This window comes from Bubalus bubalis, chromosome 5, assembly GCF_019923935.1.
Source record: "Bubalus bubalis isolate 160015118507 breed Murrah chromosome 5, NDDB_SH_1, whole genome shotgun sequence".
Taxonomy (NCBI): Eukaryota; Metazoa; Chordata; class Mammalia; order Artiodactyla; family Bovidae; genus Bubalus; species Bubalus bubalis.
This window is the reverse complement of record NC_059161.1, coordinates 116,801,228-116,826,506: the sequence shown is the minus strand read 5'-3', so window position 1 is coordinate 116,826,506 and position 25,279 is coordinate 116,801,228. Positions and strand designations below refer to the sequence as shown.

The 25,279-nt window shown below is 41.7% G+C and overlaps 1 protein-coding gene and 1 pseudogene across 2 annotated transcripts in view; one reads left to right on the top strand and one right to left on the bottom strand.

The window, feature by feature from the left end:
- PRDM10 (PR/SET domain 10) overlaps positions 1-25,279 on the top strand; it is a 96,629-nt gene that overhangs the window by 30,659 nt on the left and 40,691 nt on the right. For both annotated transcript variants that reach the window (XM_025286423.3, XM_006061678.4), the window contains exons 2-5: positions 1,996-2,177; positions 4,488-4,652; positions 6,592-6,651; positions 24,621-24,846. In XM_025286423.3, the coding sequence (XP_025142208.1) occupies positions 2,109-2,177; positions 4,488-4,652; positions 6,592-6,651; positions 24,621-24,846 (520 nt within the window). In that variant the 5' untranslated portion in view covers positions 1,996-2,108. The remainder of the gene's footprint in view (positions 1-1,995; positions 2,178-4,487; positions 4,653-6,591; positions 6,652-24,620; positions 24,847-25,279) is intronic.
- LOC102399889 lies at positions 16,157-17,060 on the bottom strand (annotated as a pseudogene).

Genomic DNA, 25,279 nt, shown 5'->3' with positions numbered 1-25,279 from the left:
TCATGGAGAACTAGGAAAGACTGGGGACTGTTCCCGGTCGGAGGGAACTGATAGGACATGTTGGCAGCGACATGCCGTGCGTGAGGCCAGAGTGGACCCTTGGCCAGAAAAAGAGGGCTTTCCTTCTCTGCAAAGGACGGGAATCAGACAATTGGCAAAAGTTGAATGTGGTCTGTAAGTTAGATAATAGCACTGTTAATATCCTGATTTTGATACAAGTACTGTGGTTCTGTGAGAAAATATCCTTCTTTTAGGAAATAGGCACTCAAGAATTTAGTAGTAAAGGAGTTTTTTTGCCTGCAACTTACTCTCAAATAGTTAAAAAAAGAAGATGGAAAAGAGAGAGAGAGGATGAAAGAGGAGGAGAGAGAATAATAAAGCAAATCTGGTAAAATGTTAACATTTGGGGGAACAGTGAAGAAATACAGAAATTCTTTGTACTATTTTTGCTGCTTTTCCATCTGAAATTATTTCAAAATAAAAAAAATTAAACATTTCCAATGTGGAACATTTTCTGATTTTATAATATGGGGCCTCTTGTACAGTTTTTATCTCCTTTTGTACAATTTTGTGATTATCTTCCTGTAGCTCTTTATATTATCAGTGAAATTCCTCTGAGTTTCTTAATATTTTTGTTCCTTTTAAAAAATATATAACAACTTTGTTGAAGTTTAATTCATATACTGTATAACTCACCCTCACTATCTTTTTATGTATGCTTAAATAGTACTACTATATAAGGAAGATATGCTTAACAAAAAGACAACATTGTAGGTGTAATTTACACATGATAAAATTCACCTCTTAACTGAATAGGTTGATGGCTTCTGACATGTGATTTCACCATGTATCCGCCACCCCAGTCTAGATACAAGATAGAGAACATTACAGCCCCTTTGCTTACAGTCACCTGCTGTTGGTGGGGGCATTGTTTGCAGGATCCTCTGGAGGGTGCAGGGCGAGTGTGTGTGGTGGGGCGGCTTCTGTTGGGGTGAGGATGCTAGTGATGCACTGAGCCCCTCCCTGGCTCCCGAGAGGCTCCCAGGTGGTTCGGACGTGGCCATTCTGTATCCCAGACACCCCGAGGCCGTGTGTCCCGGTTTCTTTTCTTCCATGGGCCTTATTCCGGTTCAGAGGCTGGAGCATGCATAGCTTCAGAATGTTTCTCAGGTTATTTCACGGTGGAGAAAGTTCTGACAGGGTTCTGGGCAGTGGTCCGTCTCTTCTTTAGTTGAGTGGTCTTCTGAGCAGCTTGGCCTTGCCTGTCTATGATGCCACTTACTGGGCCAGCAGAAGGAGGTGTATCAGGCCTGGCTGCCCGGTTAAACAGCAGATCTCACATGACCTTTAAACCATCAGTGTTTTATCATCATCAAAAGGAAAGATTGATTACAACATCTGTTTTGGAAAATAGTCATATTTCAAGATACAGGTTTTGTGCCCATTGATGTTTAGTGAGGCTTTGATTTGCCAGCTCATCACTCCTGTATTGACTCCATAGGAAACACAGTTGGTATCTGTATTCACCAAATTGTGGCCCAGAAAATTTGGCTTCCTCCACCTGCCATTTTCCCTAATTTTGTGACTTTTATTATGCTGCTTTTCATTTTGAGTTGGTGGTATAGGAAGTCAGTGTCTCAACAGGTGTTCAAACAGGGACGAGCTGGCTGAGCCGCAGTAAGATTTGGTGTTAGCCCAGCACTTGACTGACTTTAGTACATGGGGGCCTTGTCATCCTCCTCCTGGGGAGAACTAGGGACTGCACTCAGTGTGATGAAGGCTCCATCCACCTGGCGTGGGCCCAGAGCAGAACATGCACGCAGTACAGTTTGTCATTATTACATATAATTTCTCCATTTTCACCTTTTTTGCCCAGGTGTGTTATCTCTTACAAAGCTTTTTTTTCCCCCCTCTTTGTGGCTATGTGGCTGAGACTGTAACTTATTAAAATGCATTCATGTATTTAAGTCTTGGGTTCTGTTCTCTTTTTCTCAGGCACACTGCAGAGAGGCCTTCCTGTCCCTGACGAGCACGCGCATGGGAGACAGATGACTGTCCTTCACCCTGCACAACTCTAGGTGCCTGGGCGGCTGTCCAGCCGGGAGGGGATGGATTCCAAAGATGAAGGCTCACACGTGTGGCCCCCTGCTGCAGAGCACGAGGAGAACGCTGCACAGGTGAAAAGTGCTCTCCCAGCTGGGCACTGACCGCGGTGTTTTAGTTGGTAGAGTTTGCTGACAGCTAGAGAAATAGCAGCTTCTGTATAGTGATGTGGGGCAAGGAGGGAGCTGATGGGCGGATGTGGTACTCAAGGAATGGGCAGCATTTCAGCGCTTCGAATGCTCCATCTGCATGGGTCGCTGTGATTTCAAGAAGCTACATACCACCCATGGGCTTCTCTGCCTTTCCCCCAACTTACTGTCATAATCCTCTTCACTGCTCCATTTTATTTCATGGTGAAAGCTCCAAACTGCAGGGTTTCTTTTATGTTATCCAGGAAAGGGTTTTGATTTTTTGTGTGTAGTGAAGTACAAGGTATGTCTATAAAGTGAGTGGCTTTTCCTTTTCTTTTCAAATTCAGAATGTAAACTTCTCACTGAAAGTTTTCCCAGTGAATCAACAGCTCTGGAGGTTAGTCACTTATTCAGATATCACTCTACTAACCAGCTACACATTCTTTTGACTGTCCTTAGCAAAAGTGAATCTCTGCGTTTTTGGTATGGATTTGAATTTTGGTAAGAGTCAGCAGTCATAGGGAGCCACGTTTTATATGTGACCAAGGTATGAAACTTCATTTTATAGCATTATAATATATATGTAATTTCATTTTCATCAAATTACATAACCATAGTTGTTCAGTTGCTAAGTAATCAGAACATTTATATTGAAGCCTTTAAATACACATATTATGTTTGATTTAAGTAGTAAAACTAATGTTACAGTACATAAAATCTGTCATCAGATATGATTTAAAAGTCTGTGTCTGAATACTGAGAAAAAGGTACCAGAGAAGCTTCCAGCAGAATAATTGAGAATGCTGTTTTGGTTCTCATGGAAGCTATCTGGAAGGCTACTTTCATGTAGCTATATATTTCGGGGTACTTTGTATAAAGAAAAGTGTAGTCCATTAATAAGTAGGGTCCACATTTGCAGGTAATCAGACAGTAGACAGCAGAGCTCAGCATCCTTTGTTGTGCCCCATCCTTGCAATATTTCTTCCCCCATCCAGGAATCCTGCTTTAGCCGAGTACTTGGTGATGAAGACCAAGTTGAAGAGTTTGGATAACTCTCAAGGAAATAATTTTTTTTCTTTTTTAAGCACTGAGACTAGTTAAAGATTTTGATGTTAATGAACAAATCTAAACTCACAAAATTATCTTGCAGCACTTAAAATTGCACAAATATTTCAGAAGCCCAGTTCTTGTGCAAACTGTATCTTCATGGGCAGAGCAGATTTATGTAGAAGCTGGGGTAATCACTTAGTGCTAAAGTGGAAGTTTGTTTTATTTACATGGTGCTTGACTGCATCTTGTCTCCAGTTTTCTTTCTGTGGGTTGAATTAGCTATGTCATCTTTGGGATCTGTTCTCCCCTGGAAAAAACTGAAGTAAAAAATTATGTGTAAAGCCAAGACAGTATAAGAGTAAAGATTCCGACCTAAGAGGGCCTGACTTCAATATCAGTACATAAATTATTTCTCTCCCAAATGCGTGCTTTGACCATCTGCTTTGTACCTTCAATATCAGACACTAGGCTGTGTGCCAACCTGCAGGAACTCAAACCTCCAAAGCTGACTGCTCAGAAAGCACTTTACAGAATCAGTTTCTGCTTTAGTTCTTCATAGGCAGAAAATTATTTCCCCTGGTGACAACTGAAATAGTTATCCAAAACCCCTGAAAAGTACATTCTCAGAATTTTTTGTGTCCTTACCTACTTGGCAAAGAAAAGTTCTGTTACATTCACCAAGTCAGCAGACATTCACCCCTTGCCTACAGAACAGCCATGGAGGACAGAAGAATTTGTATGAAAGCAAGTGACCTTGTTTTAATGTGTTTGCCTAAAGGCACTCTTCGTTAGGAAGTGGAATTTTTATGACATGTTGAAAGCAACTGACTTTTGAGTCTTGACATATTTTTCCACCTTACAGAATAATCCGTGTTTTGTAGTGTGGTAGTGTTGTCCATCAGGAATCTTCTGCCATGTTTCTTCTCAGCACGCCCCAAAAGACAGACCTGCAGTTGATATTTGAGGCAAAGGGGTGTTTAAATCGGTTGCCTAATATTAAGTAAAGTCAATGAGAAGGTCCTTGGATCCCTCTGCCAAGTCACTAACTCAGCACAGATGATCCTTTTGTTCATTGTGTTCTCCTTTCATGGGGATCTTTTAGAAATGCAAGTGTGTGGTGTTCTCGGTCAGTTCCCCATCTTTGTGCTACAGGGTGGGTTCCACAAGGGTGATCACTTTGTACTTGCTGTTTTTTTTGCCCAGGTGCATTTTGTTCCAGACGCTGGAACTGTGGCCCAGATCGTCTACACCGATGACCAGGTCCGTCCTCCGCAGCAGGTGGTGTACACGGCAGATGGTGCCTCCTATGCCTCCGTGGATGGTCCTCAGCACACACTGGTCTACATCCATCCCGTGGAAGCTGCGCAGGCACGTTGGGACTGTGGTTGATGGCTTGGTTGTTAATCTGTTAATTCAGCCCTTAGGTTTACGCTCTGTCAGTCACTGTGCCGCTGGCAGGTGATGCAGGAAATATGCAGATAAGATGTGTGCTCTCAAGGAGCTTATAACCATCGTGGCAGAGGAAGATGTGGTTTATTTATTCAAATTAAATGTTAAATGTAAGGAGTTAGAGCACTAACCTGGAATGAGGTCTTTTCCCCACCGACTGTTGATATCGATTGATTATTATTATAAACAAGATTATCAGCCTGTTACTTTTCCTAAGTATCAAGAACCAGGCCAAACATGGCATTTATTTCTGTGTAATTTAATCAAGATGAATCTCAGTGGAAACATGCACATTATTTCAGTTACACGTGTAAGTGAGGGATCCTACTAGCTTGTTAATTGCTATTTACTAATAACTTATTGATTTTTAGGACTGTCATAGAAGTGAGGGTAAAAGCTGTACGATTATAACTGCTTTCATTTTTTTTGCTAGTGACTCTGAGTGTTGGTTTCCAAATGCATAACAGGAATATCCCCCAATATATAAATGTTACTTTGTATTTTTAGCACTTTATAATGTACATAGCACTTTAAAATATATTAGAAATCAGTTCCATTGTTTTTTGTTAAAAAAAATTTTTTTTTTTAACATGGACCATTTTTGAAGTCTTCATTAACTTTGTTACAATATTGCTTCTGTTTTTATGCTTTCGGTTTTTTGGCTGAGAGGCATGTGGGATCTTAGCTCCCCTACCAGGACTGAACCTGCACCCCTGCATTGGAAGGTGAAGTCTTAACCATTGGCCCTCCAGGGAAGTCCCCAGTTCCATAGTTTTTGTAGTAGGATCCTGGTAATAAAAATTTGCCCTTATGCAATATTTAATCAGGAGACCCAAAGTACTCCCAAGAAGAAATGAGACCTACCTAATAAATGCCTTTCAAGTCTATATAAAGGTAAAATTGCCTGATAGTAGATGTTACTTTTGAAATAGCCCTTGTCAGTTTTAGTCCCCCAGCTGTACTGAAAAGAGAACATGTAGATTATGTAAAGAATGTCCTGTGCCCGACTTTTAAATCATTACTATGTTACTAAATGTCTGAGTCATGATAGTTTTTAAGCGTCAAATATAAGAAATCAGAAGCTCGCTAAAATTCTCTTTTACAGTTCTCTGGAATCAGCACTTAACCATGGTTCCTATGACCATGAATTTGCTAAAGCCTTAGGCAAATTAGAGTCATTTAAAAGTTTTAGAGAAAGAATACTTTTTTGGATTGGAGATTTCTTGTGGTGTCCTGGCTAAAATAATTTTGAAGGTTTTCCTTCTTTAGTTATCATGACTGTCAGCCAAATAATGTTTATAATGAGAACTTTGAAAATTATGATCTTACTGGCTTTATCCAAAAAAGAGTCTATGGAACATTAAATGCGATTTATTTATTTATTTTCTACATCTGCTGAGTGTGCATTTCCATTGGAAAGAGTTGTAATCCTTGGGTATACAGTATTCTTCTCTTTGTTAGTGTATCTCCAACCATTTTCATTTAATTGCAAGTCTACCCCTATGACAGAGTGTTACGTGAGCATGCATGCCCCCTTGTTCATGGAATGCCTTTTTAATTAACCGTGACGTTCAATCTCAGGAGAGGCTTTGCTTTAGAGTAAAATCACGAAGTGTGCAGTGTGTTAGCCAATGGAGAGGGTTAGCTTTTACAATCTCTTTGAAGACATATAAATGAAAGGCTTCAGCAAAGTATAGGATTACTGTCTTTATCTTCTTTATTAATGAAAGATTATTACTAGCTATTTGACAGAAACTCTCTCAGGAATTGGTGCTTAGCAGTAGGATAATTTTTCCTGCATAGACAAGCTGTCTAAAGATCTATTGATAAGATTTTGTCGTTGTTGTTGTTTGTTTAGACGCTGTTTACAGACCCAGGCCAAGTAGCTTATGTGCAACAGGATGCTACAGCTCAGCAGGTAATGAGTTGCTTTTTTGCCTTCTTGTTATTTCTGGGTAATATTATGAAGGTACCCTCTCCTGAAATACCTCCAACCCTCTGCACTGCGCATTCTCTGAAAGTCTGTGTCTCGTGTGTTTAGAATATTCTCGATGTCTGTTAATGAAGACAAAGCAGAACGCGACATTAACACACTCCAACCAGTGTGTATTGAAATACTTTGGTAATACAAAAATGATCTGTCAGGGAAATTTAAGCATTAAAATAAGGATATTAATTGGGTATTGGTTCAAGTTCCAAAGAATAATCCTGAGTTTCAAAAGTGTCTGTGGAAATTTGGAAACATTTTAGTACTTGTTCTTTTTTTTTTTGATTATTGACTTACATTTGATTTGTAATGTTGTGTTAGTTTCAGGTGTATAGCAAAGTGATTCAGTTATCTCTATATTTATATTATATATATTCTTTTTTAATGTTCTTTTCTTTATGGTTTATTACAGGATTCTGAATATAGTTCCATGTGCTATATAGTAAGACCTTGTCGTCTATCCATTTTTTATTTACACCGACCCCTCTTTCCCCTTTGGTAACTATAAGTCTGTTTTCTAAGTCCGTGACTCTGTTTCTGTTTTGTAAATAAATTCATTTGTATCACATTTAGATTCCACATGTATGATATCATATGATATTTGTCTTTCTCTGACTTAGTATGATAATCTATTTTAAAATATTGGGGTAAAATTCCTGCTTAAATTGCCTATACTCTTAGTGGCAACTTTCTCCCTTTTAGTTTCTGAGAATTGAGATTCTTCTTGGTTTTCTTTAAAAACTTTTCTTTTCTTTTACCTCTATTTCTAATATATTCTGCTTGACTTTGAGGGACGTCTTCCTTATTTTTCTTCTGATTGTGAAAGTGATAAAGAAGGTACAAAAGCTTGATAATGTCAGTCCTACCCTAAAAAGAATGTGACTCCAAATAGTTGTATTTTCACGATGGCTGGTATGACTGTTATTCAGCTGTACCACTGAGTGTCATGAGTGATTTTTAAGTAAGCTTACTCATCAGTAAGCACTTTTTGCTTTTCAGATTTCTTAGTAGGTGATTTGGATACTTCCATTTTATTTTATTATTACGTTTTTAAACCAATGGGACCTTGCTATTCTGTTTTATTTTTGACTGTGCTGTGCAGCATGTGAAATCTTAGTTCCTCTATGAGGGATTGAACCCGTGCCACCTGCAGTGCAAGTGCAGAGTTTCAGTCACTGGACCGCCAGGGCAGTCCTTGGATAATTATATTTTAAAATTTGAAAAGTGAACAGGAGTTGGGTTAATATTATTTATGGAATCTAGAGAAAATTAGGAGTCTTTGTCGTATTACTTACGGTTGAATTTATTCCTGATTGCTAGTGACCTACAATTTTGCGAGGTCTGTCAACTTGAATGAGAGTTTGTCTTAGTACATTGGGACTGCTATAACAAAATATCATATATAGCATGTGTGCCTTTGCTCAGTTGCTCAGTCATGTCCAACTCTTTTCGATCCCATGGACTGTAGCCCATCAGGCTCCTCTGTCCATAGGATTTCCCAGTCGAGAATACTGGAGTAGGTTGCCATTTCCTTCCGGGATCTCCTGTGTCTCTTGAATTGGCCGGCAGATTCTTTACTGCTGAGCAAACTGGGAAGCTCCTACCATATACTGGGTGGATTATAAACAACAGAAATTTATTTCTCACAGTTCTGGAGTTTGGGAAGTCCAAGACCAAGGTGCCAATAGATTTGTTGTCTGGTGAGAACCCTCTTCTTATTCACAGATGGCTGACTTCTTGCTGTGCCCTCCATGGCAGACAGGGCGAGGCTGCCCTCTGGGATCTTGTAGAAGGGCCCTCATCCCACTCATAGGGGCTCCACCCTCATGACCCAATCACCTTCCAGAGGCCCCACCTCCTAACTTCCTCACACTGGGGATTAGATTTGGACATATGTATAAATTTGGGGAGACACAAATATTTTGTAGCAGAGTTGCTATTTTAGTAATTTTGCACTAATTAAGTATATTAAGACAAATCATGTTCATTTCTGTGAATATTTATTGATTCTACCAAACAAGCAATGGCTAGATTTAATTCATTTTTACATCTGAAGAGTAAAAACAAAATGAAATGCCTTTGTATTTCTAGATAATTAATTCATTTACTCATTTTTAGAGTAATGATTTTTTTTCATAAAAAAGTTGAAGCAATGCAAAAAAGAAAGTACATAAAAACCGAAACAATATTTCTGCCCAGAAACATCCTCATTAACTTACAGTTGGTAACTATTATTCTAGACTTCTTTCAGACATAAAACAGACAAAGATAAACAGATAGGGGAAAACTGTGCCCTAAATGCTATTATTAATCTAAATACTTTAAACTTAATTTACTCATGTTTTCCTAACCCGCCCTGAGCTCTGGTCCCCTCAGGCTTCACCTCCTGCTGTGATGACCTGACTCAGCACATTGACCCTTCCCCCGCTTCTCTCCCCCACTGTTTGGGATTTGTTGTGTTATTATTATAACTAATACATTTCTGTTCTATTCAGTAACCACAGCTATTTAGAATTCTGCCCTATTATCTCCTAGCATTTACTTTTGAGGAAATCTTGAGTCTAATTTTGATTATTTTCCTCATTCCTTCTCTATCTTAATGCCTGTTTGAGTCTTTCTTTATCCTTGAAGTTTTTCTTTGAAGTCTAGTGACTTCACCAGCACGTGAATCAGAATTCCCTAGGACAGGGTGTGTCCTTTTGATGGATAGGTTAACTCTATTTTGGGAACATTTTCATCTATTAGATTTTTGAAGATCTTTTTAGTTTCATTGGATGTGTTCATTTTCCCAGGAATATCAATGTGAGTATATTGGTTTTACTTTCTGAACCTAACATTTTCTCTGATCATTTTTACATCTATTCTTTTCCATTTTATTTGTGTAATTTCTTTTGTGTCCCTCATATTACCTTATCATGTTTTTTAAGCTTTCTGATTAAATTATAACATATACATCAGTCAGTTCAGTTCAGTCGCTCAGTCGTGTCTGACTCTTTGTGACCCCATGAATCGCAGCACGCCAGGCCTCCCTGTCCAACACCAACTCCCGGAGTTCACTCAGACTCACGTCCATCGAGTCAGTGATGCCATCCAGCCATCTCATCCTCTGGCGTCCCCTTCTCCTCCTGCCCCCAATCCCTCCCAGCATCAGAGTCTTTTCCAATAAGTCAGCTCTTCGCATGAGGTGGCCAAAGTACTGGAGTTTCAGCTTCAGCATCATTCTCTCCAAAGAAATCCCAGGGCTGATCTCCTTCAGAATGGACTGGTTGGATTTCCTTGCAGTCCAAGGGACTCTCAAGAGTCTTCTCCAAGACCACAATTCAAAAGCATCAATTCTTCGGCGCTCAGCCTTCTTCACAGTCCAACTCTCACATCCATACATGACCACAGGAACATATACATAGAAAAGTACAAAAAATTATAAGCAGTAACACAATGATATGAAGTAAGCATACTTTGTAACCAACACCCAGATTAAATAACAGAACATTACCATCTCCTAAAGGCTTCCCAGCTGGCTCAGGGTAAAGAATCTGCCTGCCAATGCAGGAGATGCGAGAGATGAAGGTTCAATACCTGAGTCAGGAAGATCTCCTGGAGTAGGAAATGGCAACTCACTCCAGTATTCTTGCCTGGAAAGTTTCACGGACAGAGGAGTCTGGTGGGCTACAATCTGTGGGGTCAAAAAGAGTCGGATACACACACACCCCATCTCCTAAAAGCCATCCTTATGCTTCCTGCTAATCACTGCTCCTTCCCTTCTCGTCAAAGGTTACAGACCTTAGACTCGTTTTCCATGGTTTTGAACTTTATATAAGTGGAATACCTTAGTATGGTTTCCTTTCTGTTTTGTTCTCTTGTTTAACATTGTGCTTGGGAGAGTCGTGTAGTTCATGCTGTTTGGTGTGGCTGTGGTTATTTCTCCTTCTGTTTTTATAGCTGTATCATGTTCAGTTTTATGAGTGTACCACAATTTATCCGGGAGTGTGATCCCACCTCTACTAAGTTCTTCAAGAGTTTCTTCTCCCTTTGCTTTTCCATGCTTCCCTGGTGGCTCAGCTGGTAAAGAATCTGCCCACAATGGGGGAGAACTGGGATCGATCCCTGGGTTGGGAAGATCCTCTGGAGAAGGGAAAGGCTACCCGCTCCAGTATTCTGACCTGGAGAATTCCATGAACTGTATAGTCCACAGGGTCGCAAAGAGTTGGACACAACTGAGCGACTTTCACTTTCACCACAACTTTCACTTGCTTTTCCATACACATTGTAGAATCAGCCTGGAAGTTTCCACCAAAGTCCTATGGGAAACTTATTGGCATTTCATTGTACCTATGGGTCAGTTTGTGAAAAATTGACATCTTATTTAATATTAAGTCTTCTGATCTGTGAATATGTTCTATCCCTGAATTTTATTTATCTATTTATTTTTAACATTTTTATAGAAATATAGTTGATTGACAGTGTTGTGTGTCAAGTGTACAGCACTCTGATTCAGTTGCACATACATGTATAAATATGTGTATTCTTTTTTTTACATTCTCTTCCATTGTATCTTATTATAAGCTATTGAATATAGGTCCCTGTGCTACACAGTAGGTCCTTGTTGGCTATCTATTTTATATATAGCGGTATCCCTGAGTTTTAAATGAAAGTTCAAAAATTGTCTTATGGGTAGAGGTCTTTCAATAGATTTAATGTTAGATATTTGGTGTCTTTAGATGGTATTTTAAATTTTGGTATAATTTTAAAAAATTTCATTTTCTAAGTTATAGTTCAATTTTCTTGGTAAATAATTATGTTGTCTATGAACACTGACATTTTTACTTCTTTGCAGTCCTTATATCTTTTTTCCCTTTGGTTTTATTGAGATATAATTGACATATAGCAATGTATTATAAGTTTAAGGTGTACAGCATAATGATTTGACTTACATGCATCATGAAACGGTTGCCACAGTAAGTTTAGTGAACATCCATCATCTCCAAAATTTAAAAAAAATAAAAAAAAACCCTTTTTTTGGTGATGAGAACTCTTAGGATTTACTCTCTTAACTGCTTTTGTGTATAACACACAGCAGTGTTAATTTTATTTATCATACTATTCATTACACTCCTGCTACTGCTGCTGCTAAGTCACTTGAGTTGTGTCCGACTCTGTGCGACCCCATAGATGGCAGCCCACCAGGCTCCCCCATCCCTGGGATCTCCAGGCAAGAACACTGGAGTGGGTTGCCATTTCCTTCTCCAATGCATGAAAGTGAAAAGTGAAAGTGAAGCCGCTCAGTCGTGTCTGACTCTCAGCAGCCCCATGGACTGCAGCCCACCAGGCTCCTCCATCTACGGGATTTTCCAGGCAAGAATACTGGAGTGGGGTTCACTCCTAGGACTTACTTATTTTGTAGGTGGAAGTTTGTATGTTTTGACCACCTTCATCCATTCTCCCTTCCCCCCACCTACCACCTCTGGTAACCACAAGTATGATCTCTTTTTATATGAGTCTGTTTTTTTTTTTTAATTAGAATATAATTACTTGACAAAGTTGTGTTAGTTTCTGCTATACAACAACACGAATCAGCTCTATGTATAAATACATCCGCTCCCTCTTGAGCCTCCCTCCATCCCCCAGTCCCACCCCTCTAGGTCATCACAGAGCACCACGCTGAGCTCCCTGTGCTCAGCTTGGGAACCTGGTAGGTTCCCACTGGCCATCTGTTTTACACACAGTGATGTGTTTACATCAATGTTACTCCCTCAGTTCTTCCTACCCTCTCCTTTCCTGCTGTGTCCGCAAGTCCAGTCTCTACATCTGCATCTCTATTCCTGCCCTGCAAATAGGTTCATCAGTAGCATTTTTCTAGACTCCACATATATGCGTTAGTACATGATATTTGTTTTTCTGTTTCTGACTTCCTTCACTCTGTATGGGAGGCTCTAGGTTCATCCACATCACTACAACTGATTCAATTTCATTCCTTTTTATGGTTGAGTAATATTCCATTGTATACACGTACCACAGCTGCTTTACCCATTCATCTGTTGATGGATGTCTAGGTTGCTTCCATGTCCGGCTATTGTAAATAGTGCTGCAATAAAAAAATACATACGTCTTTTTGAGTTGTGGTTTTCTCAGAGTATATGCCCAGGACTGGGATTGCTGGGTCATATGGTAGCACTGTGTTTAGTTTATTTGGTTTTGAAGCATAACTGACCTATAACACTGGGTTAGTTCCTGTTACACAACATAGTGATTTTTTTCTATATATTTCATATATTCCATGATGTCTAGTTATAACATGTCACCATACAAAGATACTACGTACTGACTGTATTCCCCACACTGCACTTTTCATACCAATGACTCATTTATTTTGCAGCTAAGAGTCTGTATCCCTTAATTTGCCACACCTGTTTCTTTCCATCCCCCACCCTCTGCTACTCTAGTAGCTTTGTTCTCTGTCTGTAACTGTTTCTGTTTTGTAATGTTTGCTCATTTACGTCTTTCCTTTTTATTTCTTCTTTTGTTCCCCTTTGCTCTGCTGGCTAGGTTACGTCTTTCCTTTTTGTTTCTTCTTTTGTTCCCTCTGCTGGCTAGGTTACCTCTTTTGTTTTTGTTCCCCTTTGCTCTGCTGGCTAGGATCTCCAATCCATTAGTGAATGGAGTTGGTGCTGTAGATGTGTAGGTTTCTCATTTTCCTTCCTGATTGCAGAGGGAAAACTTTCACTACTTCACTACGAAGAATGATGTTTAGTGCAGGGATTTTTTTTCCCTTCGGTTGTACCACATGGCACATAGGATCTTAGTTCCCCAACCAGGGATTGAACCTTCACCTGCTTCAGTGGAAGCATGGAGTCTTAACTGCTGCACCACCAGGGAAGTCCTCTCGTGCAGGCAGGATTTTTATAAAAAGAACACATCGATGAAGAAAGCTCCCTTTATGGTTTTTAATGAATGTTTATTATTGATTGATGTAGATTGTTATTCATGGATGTTGATTTTTACCAAATGCTTTTTTTTAAATCTGTTGAGATTTTTCTCTTCATTGTTAATAGGGTAGATTATATTAACTGATATTTAAAAGTTAAGTCACAGACTTCCCTAGTGGATCAATCAGTAAAGAATTCACCTAAGTATCTGCCTGCAATGTAGGAGATGCCAGTTCGATCCCTGGGTCAGAAAGATTCCCTGGAGAAGGAAATGGCAACCCACTCCAGTATTCTTGCCAGGAGAATCCCATGGATAGAGAAGCCTGGCTGGCTACAGTCCACTGCGGTCTCAAGACTCAGACACAACTTAGTGACTAAACTACCACCAAATGTTAAGCCAGCCTTTCATTCTATAATAAACTCCTTTTCTTGTATGTCTGGATTTGGTTTGCTGATATTTTGTTTGGGGTTTTATGTTTTTATTTACAAGTTCATTGTATTTTTAACCACTTTATTTGATTTTTTTTTCTTTTAAAGTAGCTTTCATCTTGATATTTTTTTCTTTTAATAACATCCTGGAAAGCTGTATCATCATTTTTGTTGGCGTTACAGTGTTCTATTATGGGGATTTACTATCATTCATATTCTTCAACTATTGTTTGTATCAGTTTAGTCACTCAATTGCGTCTTTCTCTTTGTGACCCCATGGACTGCAGCACGCCAGGCTTCCCTGTCCTTCACCAACTCCCGGAGCTTGCTCAAGCTCATGTCCATTGAGTTGGTGATGCCATCCAACCATCTCATCCTCTGTCGTCCCCTTCTCCTCCTGCCTTCAATATTTTCCAGGATCAGAGTCTTTTCCTATGAGTCAGTTCTTCGCATCAGGTGGCCAAAGTATTGGAGTTTCAGCTTCAGCATGAGGCCTTCCAATGAACATTCAGGACTGATTTCCTTTAGGAAATCTGGTTTGATCTCCTTGCAGTCCAAGGGACTCTCAAGAGTCTTCTCCAACACCACTGTTCAAAAGCATCAATTCTTCAGTGCTCAGCTTTCTTTACAGTCCAAGTCTCACATCCATACATGACTTCTGGAAAAACCATAGCTTTGGCTAGATGGACCTTTGTTGGCAAAGTAATGTCTATGCTTTTTAATATACTGTCTAGGTTGGTCTTAGCTTTTCTTCCAAGGAGCAAGTGTCTTTTAATTTCATGGCTGCAGTTACCATCTGCAGTGATTTTGGAACCCAAGAAAATAAAGTCTGTCACTGTTTCCATTGTTTCCCCATCTATTTGCCGTGAAGTGATGGGACCAGATGCCATGATCTTTGTTTTTTGAAGGTTGAGTTTTACGTCAGATTTTTCACTCTCCTGTTTCACTTTCATCAAGAGGCTCTTTAGTTTCTCTTCACTTTCTGCCTTAAGGGTGGTGTCATCTGCATATCTGAGGTTATTGATATTTCTCCCGGCAATCCTGATTCCAGCTTGTGCTTCATCCAGCCTGGCATTTCACATGATGTACTCTGCACATAAGTTAAAAAACAGAGTGACAATATACAGCCTTGACATACTCCTTTCCGAATTTGGAACCAGTCTGTCATTCCATGTCCAGTTCTAACTTTTGCTTCTTGACCTGCATACAGATTTCTCAGGAGGCAGGTCAGGTGGTCTGGTATTCCCACCTCTTGAAGAATTTTCCAATTTGTTGTGATCTACACAGTTAAAGGCTTTGTAATCAATAAAGCAGAAGTAGATGCTTTTCTGGGATTCTTGTTTTCTTCTGTGATCCAACGAGTGTTGGCAATTGAATCTGTGGTTCCTCTGCCTTTTCTAAACCCAGCTTGAACATCTGGAATTCACGTACTGTTCACGTACATGTTCACATGTTCACATGGTTCACGTACTGTTGAAGCCTGGCTTGGAGAATTTTGAGCATTTACTAGCGTGTGAGATGAGTGCAATTGTGTGGTAGCTTGAACATTCTTTGGCATTGGAATGAAAACTGACCTTGTCCAGTCTTGTGGCCACTGCGGAGTTTTCCAAATTTGCTGGCATATTGAGTGTAGCATTTTCACAGCATCATCATTTTAGGATCTGAGATAGCTCAACTGGAATTCCATCACCTCCACAGACTTTGTTCATAGTGATGCTTCCTAAGGCCCAGTTGACTTCACATTCCAGGATATCTGGCTCTAGGTGAGTGATCACAGCATCATGGTTATCTGGGTCATGAAGATCTTTTTTGTATAGTTCCTCTGTGTTTTCTTTTTTTTTTTCTTCTCATAATGATTTCCACAATCCATTTTTATTTCATCCTCATTAAACTCAATCTCAACTACCCAATTGTGTTTGAGGTAGCTGCACAGTAGTTCTATTGCTAGGAAGGTGGCATGTTTCAAAGTTATCACCTGGGTCATTAGGTTAGATTTAGAGGTGAGAGGAAAATGTAGTACCAGTTACACCGTTTGCTCACTTGGCATACAAGTTAAAAACAAAAATCATCCATGTTTTTAGTGATTAGAAATACAGTTCTTTTGTAAGCATAGACATAATACAAGGAATCTGTTTCTTTGCATGAAAAGTGGAATCGGTGGAAACGGACTCATATTCTATCGCTACCTTTTGGTTAACCCGAGCAAGAATGTGCATGAACTCGAGCTTGTGAGCGTACTTTTTCAGCATCTCACAAAGAGCCTGGATGAACCAGGATCAGTACTTTGTGTTTCACCAGGAAAAGTAACCAGGTGCTATAGAATATGCATACAAGAAGTCTGCCTCAACTGGTATTTTCTGACAGGCCGTCCTCAGCACCACTGTCTGTCTTAATACCACGGTCCAGTTCTGTGCCTCGGCAGGCCTGAATAATGAAAAGTTTGGGTTTTCCAGCCAGACTTCTGCAACAGTCCCCTCTGAAGAAACTTGCTAATTTTTTCAGATCGACAGGTCCATTGGTTCCAAAAATGATTCCTTCTTCACCATGGCTTCAGTTCAGTTCAGTTCAGTCACTCAGTCATGTCCGACTCTTTGCGACCCCATGAATCGCAGCACACCAGGCTACCATGGCTTAGAAGCACGCAAATAAACCTGCTCCTTTTGCTATGGTCTTCTTTAGAAACGTTGCTCATTAATTCCAACATTTCTTTACACGTAAGATCATTTTTAATCTTGACTTCATATTTCAAGTTCGTGAAGGTTTCCCTGAGGTTTGCTGCATCCATGTCTGTACTAGATCAACAGGCCATGCCAGTATTTTCATGGAAGTTCTTATTATTGATTATTATACATAAACCCATTTCAGGATAATCATTTTGTAACTCTCTTCCAAGGATATTCCAGAGTCCATTGATTCGCTTCCGTGTAAGATCTTTGTCTCTGAAGTTTTAATGGATTTTGAATCCACTGAATTTTCAGTGTTCTCCATGGATACTTTTTATTACGTTCAGCCACCACACTGCAGCTCTGCTGGACTCCACTCCTGGTCTCCCTCTGTGTTTTCGTGCACCTCTTCTTAATATCTTCTGCTTCTGTTAGGTCCATACCATTTCAGTCCTTTATTGTGCCCATCTTTGCATGAAATGTTCCCTTGATATCTCTAATTTTCTTGAAGAGATCTCTAGTCTTTCCCATTCTATTGTTTTCCTCTATTTCTTTGCACTGATCACTGAGGAAGGCTTTCTTATTTCTCCTTGCTGTTCTTTGGAACTCTGCATTGAAATGGGTACATCTTTCCTTTTCTTCTTTGATTTTAGCTTCTCTCCTTTTCACAGCTATTTGTAAGGCCTCCTCAGACAACTATTTTGCCTTTTTGCATTTCTTTTTCTTGGGGATAGTCTTGATCACTGCCTCCTGTACAGTGTTATGAACCTCTGTCCATAGTTTTTCAGGCACTCTGACTATCAGATCTAATCCCTTGAATCTATTTGTCACTTCCACTGTATGATTGTAAGGGATTTGATTTAGGTCATATCTGAATGGTCTGGTGGTTTTCCCTACTTTCTTCGATTTAAGTCTGTATTTTACAATAAGGAGTTATTGCAAATCTGAGCCACAGTCAGTTCCTGGTCTTGTTTTTGCTAACTATATAGAGCTTCTCCATCTTTGGCTATAAAGACTATAAAATCAGTCTGATTTCGGTATTGACCATCTGGTGATGTGCATGTGTAGAGTCTTGTGTTTTTGGAAGAGGGTGTTTGCTGTGACCAGTGTATTCTCTTGGAAAACTCTGTTAGCCTTTGCCCTGCTTCATTCCATACTCCAAGGCCAAATTTGCCTGTTACTCCTGGTGTTTCTCTACTCCTACTTTTGCATTCCAGTCCCCTATGGCATGCAAGATGAAAAGGACATCTTTTTTGGGTGTTAATTCTAGAAGGTCTTGTACATCATCATGGAACAGTTCAACTTCAGCTTCTTCAGCATTACTGGTTGGGGCTTAGACTTGGATTACTGTGATATTGAATGGTTTGCCTTGGACACGAACAGAGATCATTCTGTCATTTTTGAGACTGTATCCAAGTACTGCATTTTGGACTCTTTGTTGCCTATGAGAGCTACTCCTTTTCTGCTAAGGGATTCTTGCCCACAGTAGTAGATATAATGGTCATCTGAATTAAATTCGCCCATTCCGGTCCATTTTAGTTCACTGATTCCTACAATGTCGATTGTTTGTATATGTAGGTTCTTTCTTTCTCCCTTCCTTTCTTTCTTTTCTGCTAGTATGCAGAACGCTCTCATAGATGTCATATCACATTGTTTCCTTAGAGTAAATTCTCCAAAGAGAAATGATAGAGACTAAAGATATTCACATTTTAAATTATATAAGAACTAAGATTTTTGTGAAAGTGAAGAAAGATACAAATATAAAAATCTCACAAGTTAAATAAAAAGTTTGAATCCTAAATTTGAATTAGAATATCAGTATAAACTCAGGATTTTTTTTCTCTTAAAAATAGGTTTTCTAATTCTGTCCACTGGAAAGATTTGGATGTAGTCATCAGTCCAGTAGCAATGATTCTGTGTGGTCTCTAAATACAGCTTCCCAATGAGAGGAATCAGGGATACTTAGAAAAATGACAGATTCTAGCTCTGGGGCTGGAGATGTACCTGAAACATCTACCTGAAACATCCTGTCTTATCAGAATGAAAGGAAGCAAATGCTGATAAAAACTTCTCTCCAGGGTCCTGGAAAAAGAGCTCAAGATGTAACTGAAGAGGCCAAAATGGGGGTACAATTTGACCCATTAAAAAGGAAAAATATCTCCGATAGATTGAAACACATTATGTATATTTAAAACCCACGAGTTCATATTGATAGGAAAAGAAATACTCTTTGGTCACTTTCTCAGGATGCTAGGAGATCACAGTGTTATTGGGAAGAGTGGTAAGTGATGGGCACGAATCCAGCCTTTCCCCCAGAATATCCTCGCTTGATGAGGGAAATTTCATTAAGGAAGCATCCAGCTAATAAGTGAAAGGGGATGATTGGCTTAGAGCATCACCATTTCTCATCTCCTGTCATCAGGAAAAAGCTGAGGAGGCACTTTGTAGTGAATGGACCAGCTCACCGCCCTGAACACTGTTGACATCACTACAAAGAGAGAATTCATTATAGGGTTCCTGGTCTTGTGTGCCTCCTCTTGTGTTTTACCACATAGGAGGTATTCCTCTTCCTCCCCCCAAATGAAAGCTGAATCTGAAGTCTCTAGGCTTCACTGCCAGTGAATAGGAGGCACAGTCAACAAAGTCGAACAAGTTATAAGGCCGCAAGGATGCAGTCAGCAGTCTACACTGTGAGGAGCAGACGAATTGCAGAGAAAAAGAAGAGAAAGAGAACTTACTGATTAAAGAGACTTCAGAAACGTATCAGTCAGGTGCAGTGGGCAGACCTTGTTTGGGTTCTGACATGAACAATCCTACTGTAAAAAAGAAAAAAATGTGAGACAGTTAGGGGAACTCCTAACAATAACTGGATATTTGATGATATTAAGGAGTGATTTTTTTTTTTTTAGGTATGATAATAAAATATAAAAGTCCTTTTTAAAAAAAGAGTTATCTACTGAACTACTTAGAGATGAAAGTGTATAGTGTTTGAAGTTTGCTTCAAAACAATCCAGTGAGGGGAAAGTGGGTGGGTGAACAGTGGAAGAGAGGTGAGCCATAAGTTGATAAGTTTTGAAGCTGAGTGACTGGTGGATAACATCTATTACACCGTTCTCTCTGTTTGAGATATGTTTGAAATTTATAAGCATAAATGGGAAAGTTATTTTGATAGGACTTTCAAATTGCGTCTCCGATACTGAAAAAGTTTACATTCCCACCAACAATATATGAGCTCTCCCATTTCCATACTGGGTATTTGCATTCTTTTAAAATTGTGCCAATCTGATAAGCAAAGTGGCATTTTGTTGTTTTAATTTTAAGATATCGTTTTAATTAGAGGTTTTGTTGCCATTGCACCTCAAAGGGCCCTTCATCTTCTCCCATCTCCTGAAACAACCTGCCTGTTTCATGTTTTGCACAAAAGAAAAGTTGTATTCAGACAGCTCTGTGAACCCAGCATTACAGACACTGTTGCCACTGCCTCGCCTCTGTCTTTACTGCAGTTTGCTTTCAACTGGCACGATTTTTATTTCTGGCTGTAACACCTCAGTGATCATCAGTTTATTCTGTGACCTGGATAAATTCTGGATAGAAAGCTGGAGTGAGGATTTAACATAGATGATAGGTGCTTTTTCTTTTTTTTTTTTTCTTTTATCCTTAGCAAAAAGTTTCCTGTTTTCAGTTGTCTTTAGCAGTAGCGACATCCACGTGAAGCCTTGTTCATTGATGCATTCCCGCATCCATAAGGAAGGCATGGAGCTCCCAGACTAGAAGCTCAGTCTCTGCTTTGTTTCTGAGCAAGGACATGTGTGACTCCCCACACACTGTGAGGAGAACATGCTGCCCTCATGATTGGCCTCAGCAGGAACCCAGAGCATTCTGTTGTGTTTGCTGCCGTCCAGCATCGTTTCATCGTTCCCTCTCAGATAAATTGTGTCCTGCAATGTGTGATGTCGTTTCAGAAATAATTACCGAGAGTGATGCTAAGTGGGAAGGAGAAAGTATACCATGACTTTAACAAATTCCTTTTCCTCTCCCACGTTTTATGGTGCGTGACAACATGCAGGGGCGTACACTATCTTTGTTACTATTCTTTCCCTCCAAGTGGAGTTGACACCCACGGCTCCCCGCCCTGCTGCCTGGCTGTTGCCTCAGGAGCAGGTGTGTTAGCTGGTTGCTCAGCCCACGAGGTGTGTGTGCAGTTAACCTCCTCCTCGAACAGACCCCACACCGCAGGGGCCATTGTGAGGCAGTGGGAAAGCCAGGCCAAATTAGAGTGTGCATTTCATCTCTGCCTCTCAGGAGCTGGTGGTAAAATGACTTGGCCTCAAAGGAGCTTAAATGTATGGCTGGCACTCAGTGAATGGCAGCTGAATTTGAATTATTAATTAAACAATCTGTAACACATGCCTCCTGTGTGTTAAGGTCCAGGCTGTCTGATATACACAGTTCTTACCTACAAATTGATGATCAGCCATGCTTTTCAACAGTAGCTCTCATGATTCTGTTGTATGTTCCATCTGTGTGTATAGTATCAGTTCTCTTTCAGTGGTCCCCCACCTTTTTGGCACCAGGGACCTATTTCCTAGAAGACAGTTTTTGTACAGACGCAGAAGGGGATGGTTTCAGGATGATTCAAGCACATCACGTTTACTGTGCACTTTATTTCTCTTATTATTGCATCAGATCCACCTCAGATCATCAGGCATTAGATCCTGGAGGCTGGGAATCCCTGCTCTAGATACTGCTGAAGCCTTCCACCCTTTTCCTTGTCACAGCCTTTGAGGAGAGTTGCAGCCTGGGGATGAGGAGGTTGTCAGTCTGTTTTAATGTCAGCTTTTCAGCAGTGGCGAGAAGCCAGCAGTAACTTGCCTGACCACAGTCTTTCTAGCAGCATCAGTTAGGAAAAAATAACATTGCAGCTTCACAGGAGTAACTCTCAATTGCTGATTTTATTCTTTCAGGTCAGCTCTGCAAAGAGATGAAGAATTTATGAGGAGTGGAGGTGGATGTATGCTTTGGTTTGCTCAATGTGTGATAACATTCATCCCTAACGCTGGCATAGAATTTAAGTGGCTCAAAGCTAAGGGTGATACCAGAGCCGCTCAGAGTGCTCTGAGATAGCAAGCGGGAGCTGAGCAAGTGAGGACCCAGAGGGGTGGCAGACGGAGTTTCGTGGCCAGAAGTCCCTGCTCTTTTTTCTTTGTTGAGACCTCACCCCAATGGGCATTTTCTTGTTTTTACTGAAGTTGAAGCAGGAGCATGTCCCAGAATCGTGTCCTCCTGTCGACACTTGTACAAGGCCCTGAGCTGCAGGTGGAAGATCACAAATGAGTCTGGGCTCCTGGGCTGAGTGAACGCACAGTTCAAACATGCAGGTGCTGTTTGAGGCAGCTGATCTTATCTGCCTTCTTCAGCCTGAGGGTTTCTCATGTTGGGCAGTGCCCTTTAATTGCCAGAGCAGGTCAGATTCTGTAAACGCCCACAATACTGTTTCTTCACGGAGTTTAAGAAGTTCTTAGATGTAGATGCACAACTGAAAATGCACTTTTCTGTGACGATCGGCAGAGTCCCTTTAGGTGCCTAGAGGGATTGACATCCTTTCCAAAGGGCCAACTGCCTCTCCGCAGCCTGACCTCCCCTGGCCACCTGCCGCATGCCCAGCAGCCTGTTAGGGCTGTAGAGGAAACATGTGCTGTCACTTCGGTCCTTAAAGGACTTATGATAATAATAATCTATGAATAATAGTAAACGCTTACTAAATGCTGGACACTACTACTGGCCTCATGCACACATCGTTCCATTTAATCCTCACAACAGCTTATGAGGTATGTATTGCTGCTAAGTCGCTTCAGTTGTGTCCAACTCTGTGCGACCCCATAGACGGCAGCCCACCAGGCTCCCCCGTCCCTGGGATTCTACAGGCAAGAATACTGGAGTGGGTTGCCATTTCCTTCTCCAATGCATGAAAGTGAAAAGTCAACGTGAAGTCACTCAGTTGTGTCCGACTCTTAGCAACCTCATGGACTGTAGCCCACCAGGCTCCTCCGTCCATGGGATTTTCCAGGCAAGAGTACTGGAGTGGGGTGCCATTGCCTTCTCCATGTCCTTTTTACAGATAAAGAAACACAGGTTCAGAGAAGTTTGTTCACTTGCTGAGTAGTGGAGCCAGGAGTTTAATCCAAATCTCTCTGACTCCAAAGCCTATGGTCTCCATCCCTGTGGTGCAATTGGAGCGGCAAGCTGGACTCAACGTGAAAATGCACGCAAATGGGCAATGGAGACCAAGCTGAGGGGGCAGCCAAGGTGTGAGATATGAGAACCAAGGTTCTGAAAGATCTTGCCTGGCTAGAAGAACGGAAGAGGCGGTACAATGAAATTTCCTAGGGATAAATTTCCATTTAAGTAAAAATCCGCTGTTAAGTCCTGAGCAGAAGATAGGGGTTCCATATACTCTGTGAGGGGACAGCTAGGCCCAGGGGTCTTGGGGACCTACAGAGTCCTGATGGAGCAGCACTAGGAAGTGGCCGTCTTCAGTGAGCGCAGGTGCAGGCTGGTGGGGATCCACTGAGGGCTGAATGGACACAGCAAGACCCTGAGGGATCTGGATGATTCGCCTCGTGAGAAATGAGTCCATGACCAGGGGTTTTGGTCTTGAAGTACTGGAGGAGCTGTCTTCACATGGCGGAGCGGTGGACTTACTTGGTCCAACTCGAGAGGAAATTCGGGGGGCTCTCGACCGCCCGGTAACATTCCTGAGCTATTTCGGAACCATATGGGCTGCCTGGTGGGCTGGACGGTGTTGTCAGGTGGGCTTCTGTGACTGCAGATGTACAGAAGAGAGAGCAGAGATGGTTCCTGGAGACGTGTAAGAGGACAGGGTTTAGGAGATTGCCTAAAGGGAAGAGCAAGCATTCTAGGGGAGGACAGATACAGGCAAGGGAAGTAGCTTGAGTATAACTGATGGTGCTAATGGGGCAGGAGAAATACCCTTGCATAAGAGGGCCTGGATGGTGTATAACCCCAGGTGAGGACTCTCAAGACAACATTATTTTCTTCCAGCATATTTGGTAAAGTGGCATTAATCTAATCTATGACATAAACCATGTCTTATTTGCAAAAGATAATTTCAGCATATTTCAGCATGATGAACCAAGTAGACATCTCTTTTCTTAAGGTCAAAGTCAAACCTTGACCTCTCTGGAGTGTGTGAAAGTGCGCCCATACCCACTGAATTTTGCCACCTGCATCTTGCACCACGTGTAAAGTTCTAAAGCCACGTGGTTGTAGGCTGGTCAGGCCTTTACCTGTACTAGGGTGTGGTCACCTGCAGAGGCAGGAGGGCCCCACCCAGAACCAAGATGTTGCAGCTGATGGTACCACACATGCTCCAGGAGGGTGTGGAAGGGTTTGTTACATTCATATTTGAAGTCTTTGGGGAGGCAGCGCAGGCCTCTCAAGCAAGTTTGGAAAGGCTGAGAGAGTGAGGAGGTGGGACTTGAAGTGAAGGGCGGGGTCAGGATGAGGGTCCCTAGCCCTCTGGCAGGGGCTTGTGAGGTTTGAAACTCTTGCTGACATGCAAGGAGCCCAGATGTGGGACAGAAACAGCAAAAATGAAAACAGATTCCTCATTACTGTCCATAGATAGGCCTTTCTGCACGGCCTCAGAGGGAGCTGGTGAGAAGACTGTGTGCGTGTGTGTTAGTTGCTCAGTCATGTTCGGCCCTTTGTGACCCCATGGACATGCCCCCCAGGCTCCTCTGTCCATGGGGTTTCCCAGGCAAGAATACTGGAGTACCTTCCATTAAAACCTCGTGTTCTGTGTGTCCGGGTTCCCTCCGACCCCACGTGGGCTGTGCTGACATTGTGATTAAACCTTGTCCAGGCCTCGCTGCCGGTGCACAACCAGGTGTTACCCTCAATTGAGAGTGTGGATGGCTCGGACCCTCTGGAGACTCTGCAGAACCCCATGGCCAGACTGGAGGCCAAGGAGGAGGAGGACGAGGACGAGGACGAGGATTCTGAGGATGAGGAGGAGGAAGACGGTGAGGACACTGACCTGGACGACTGGGAACCTGACCCCCCTCGGCCCTTCGACCCGCATGACTTGTGTAAGTGGGGCTGCTTCTCGGGCTCAGGGTGGGCCCCTCTGCTAGGGCTCCCAGGGCAGACTCTGCTCGTCTCTCTGAAGGCCCCCTTTCCTGTCATCCTCAGGCAGCCAGGGAGGGAGGGTCAGGCTGCTGCTAGAGCTCCGATCGCATCCATGAGCGGCTGCCGGAGGAAGCTGGGCAGCCTGCTGGTGTCACAGGGGCTGGGGCTCGGTCAGGACCAAGCCTCAGCCTCTCATCTCAGAGCCCCAGCTGCCAGGCCATGATGGTGTCCAGTCCTGGCAGATCCGGGCATTCCTTCTTTCACATGTTTGGTGCCTCACTTCTCTTCGTACCAACCTTAAAAAACACCTGCTGTAAAAGGACGCCTTTCACACCCCGGGCACTAGTGCTTGGCACTAGTTTCCTAACTCGAGCAATGCTCTCCATGGGCTTG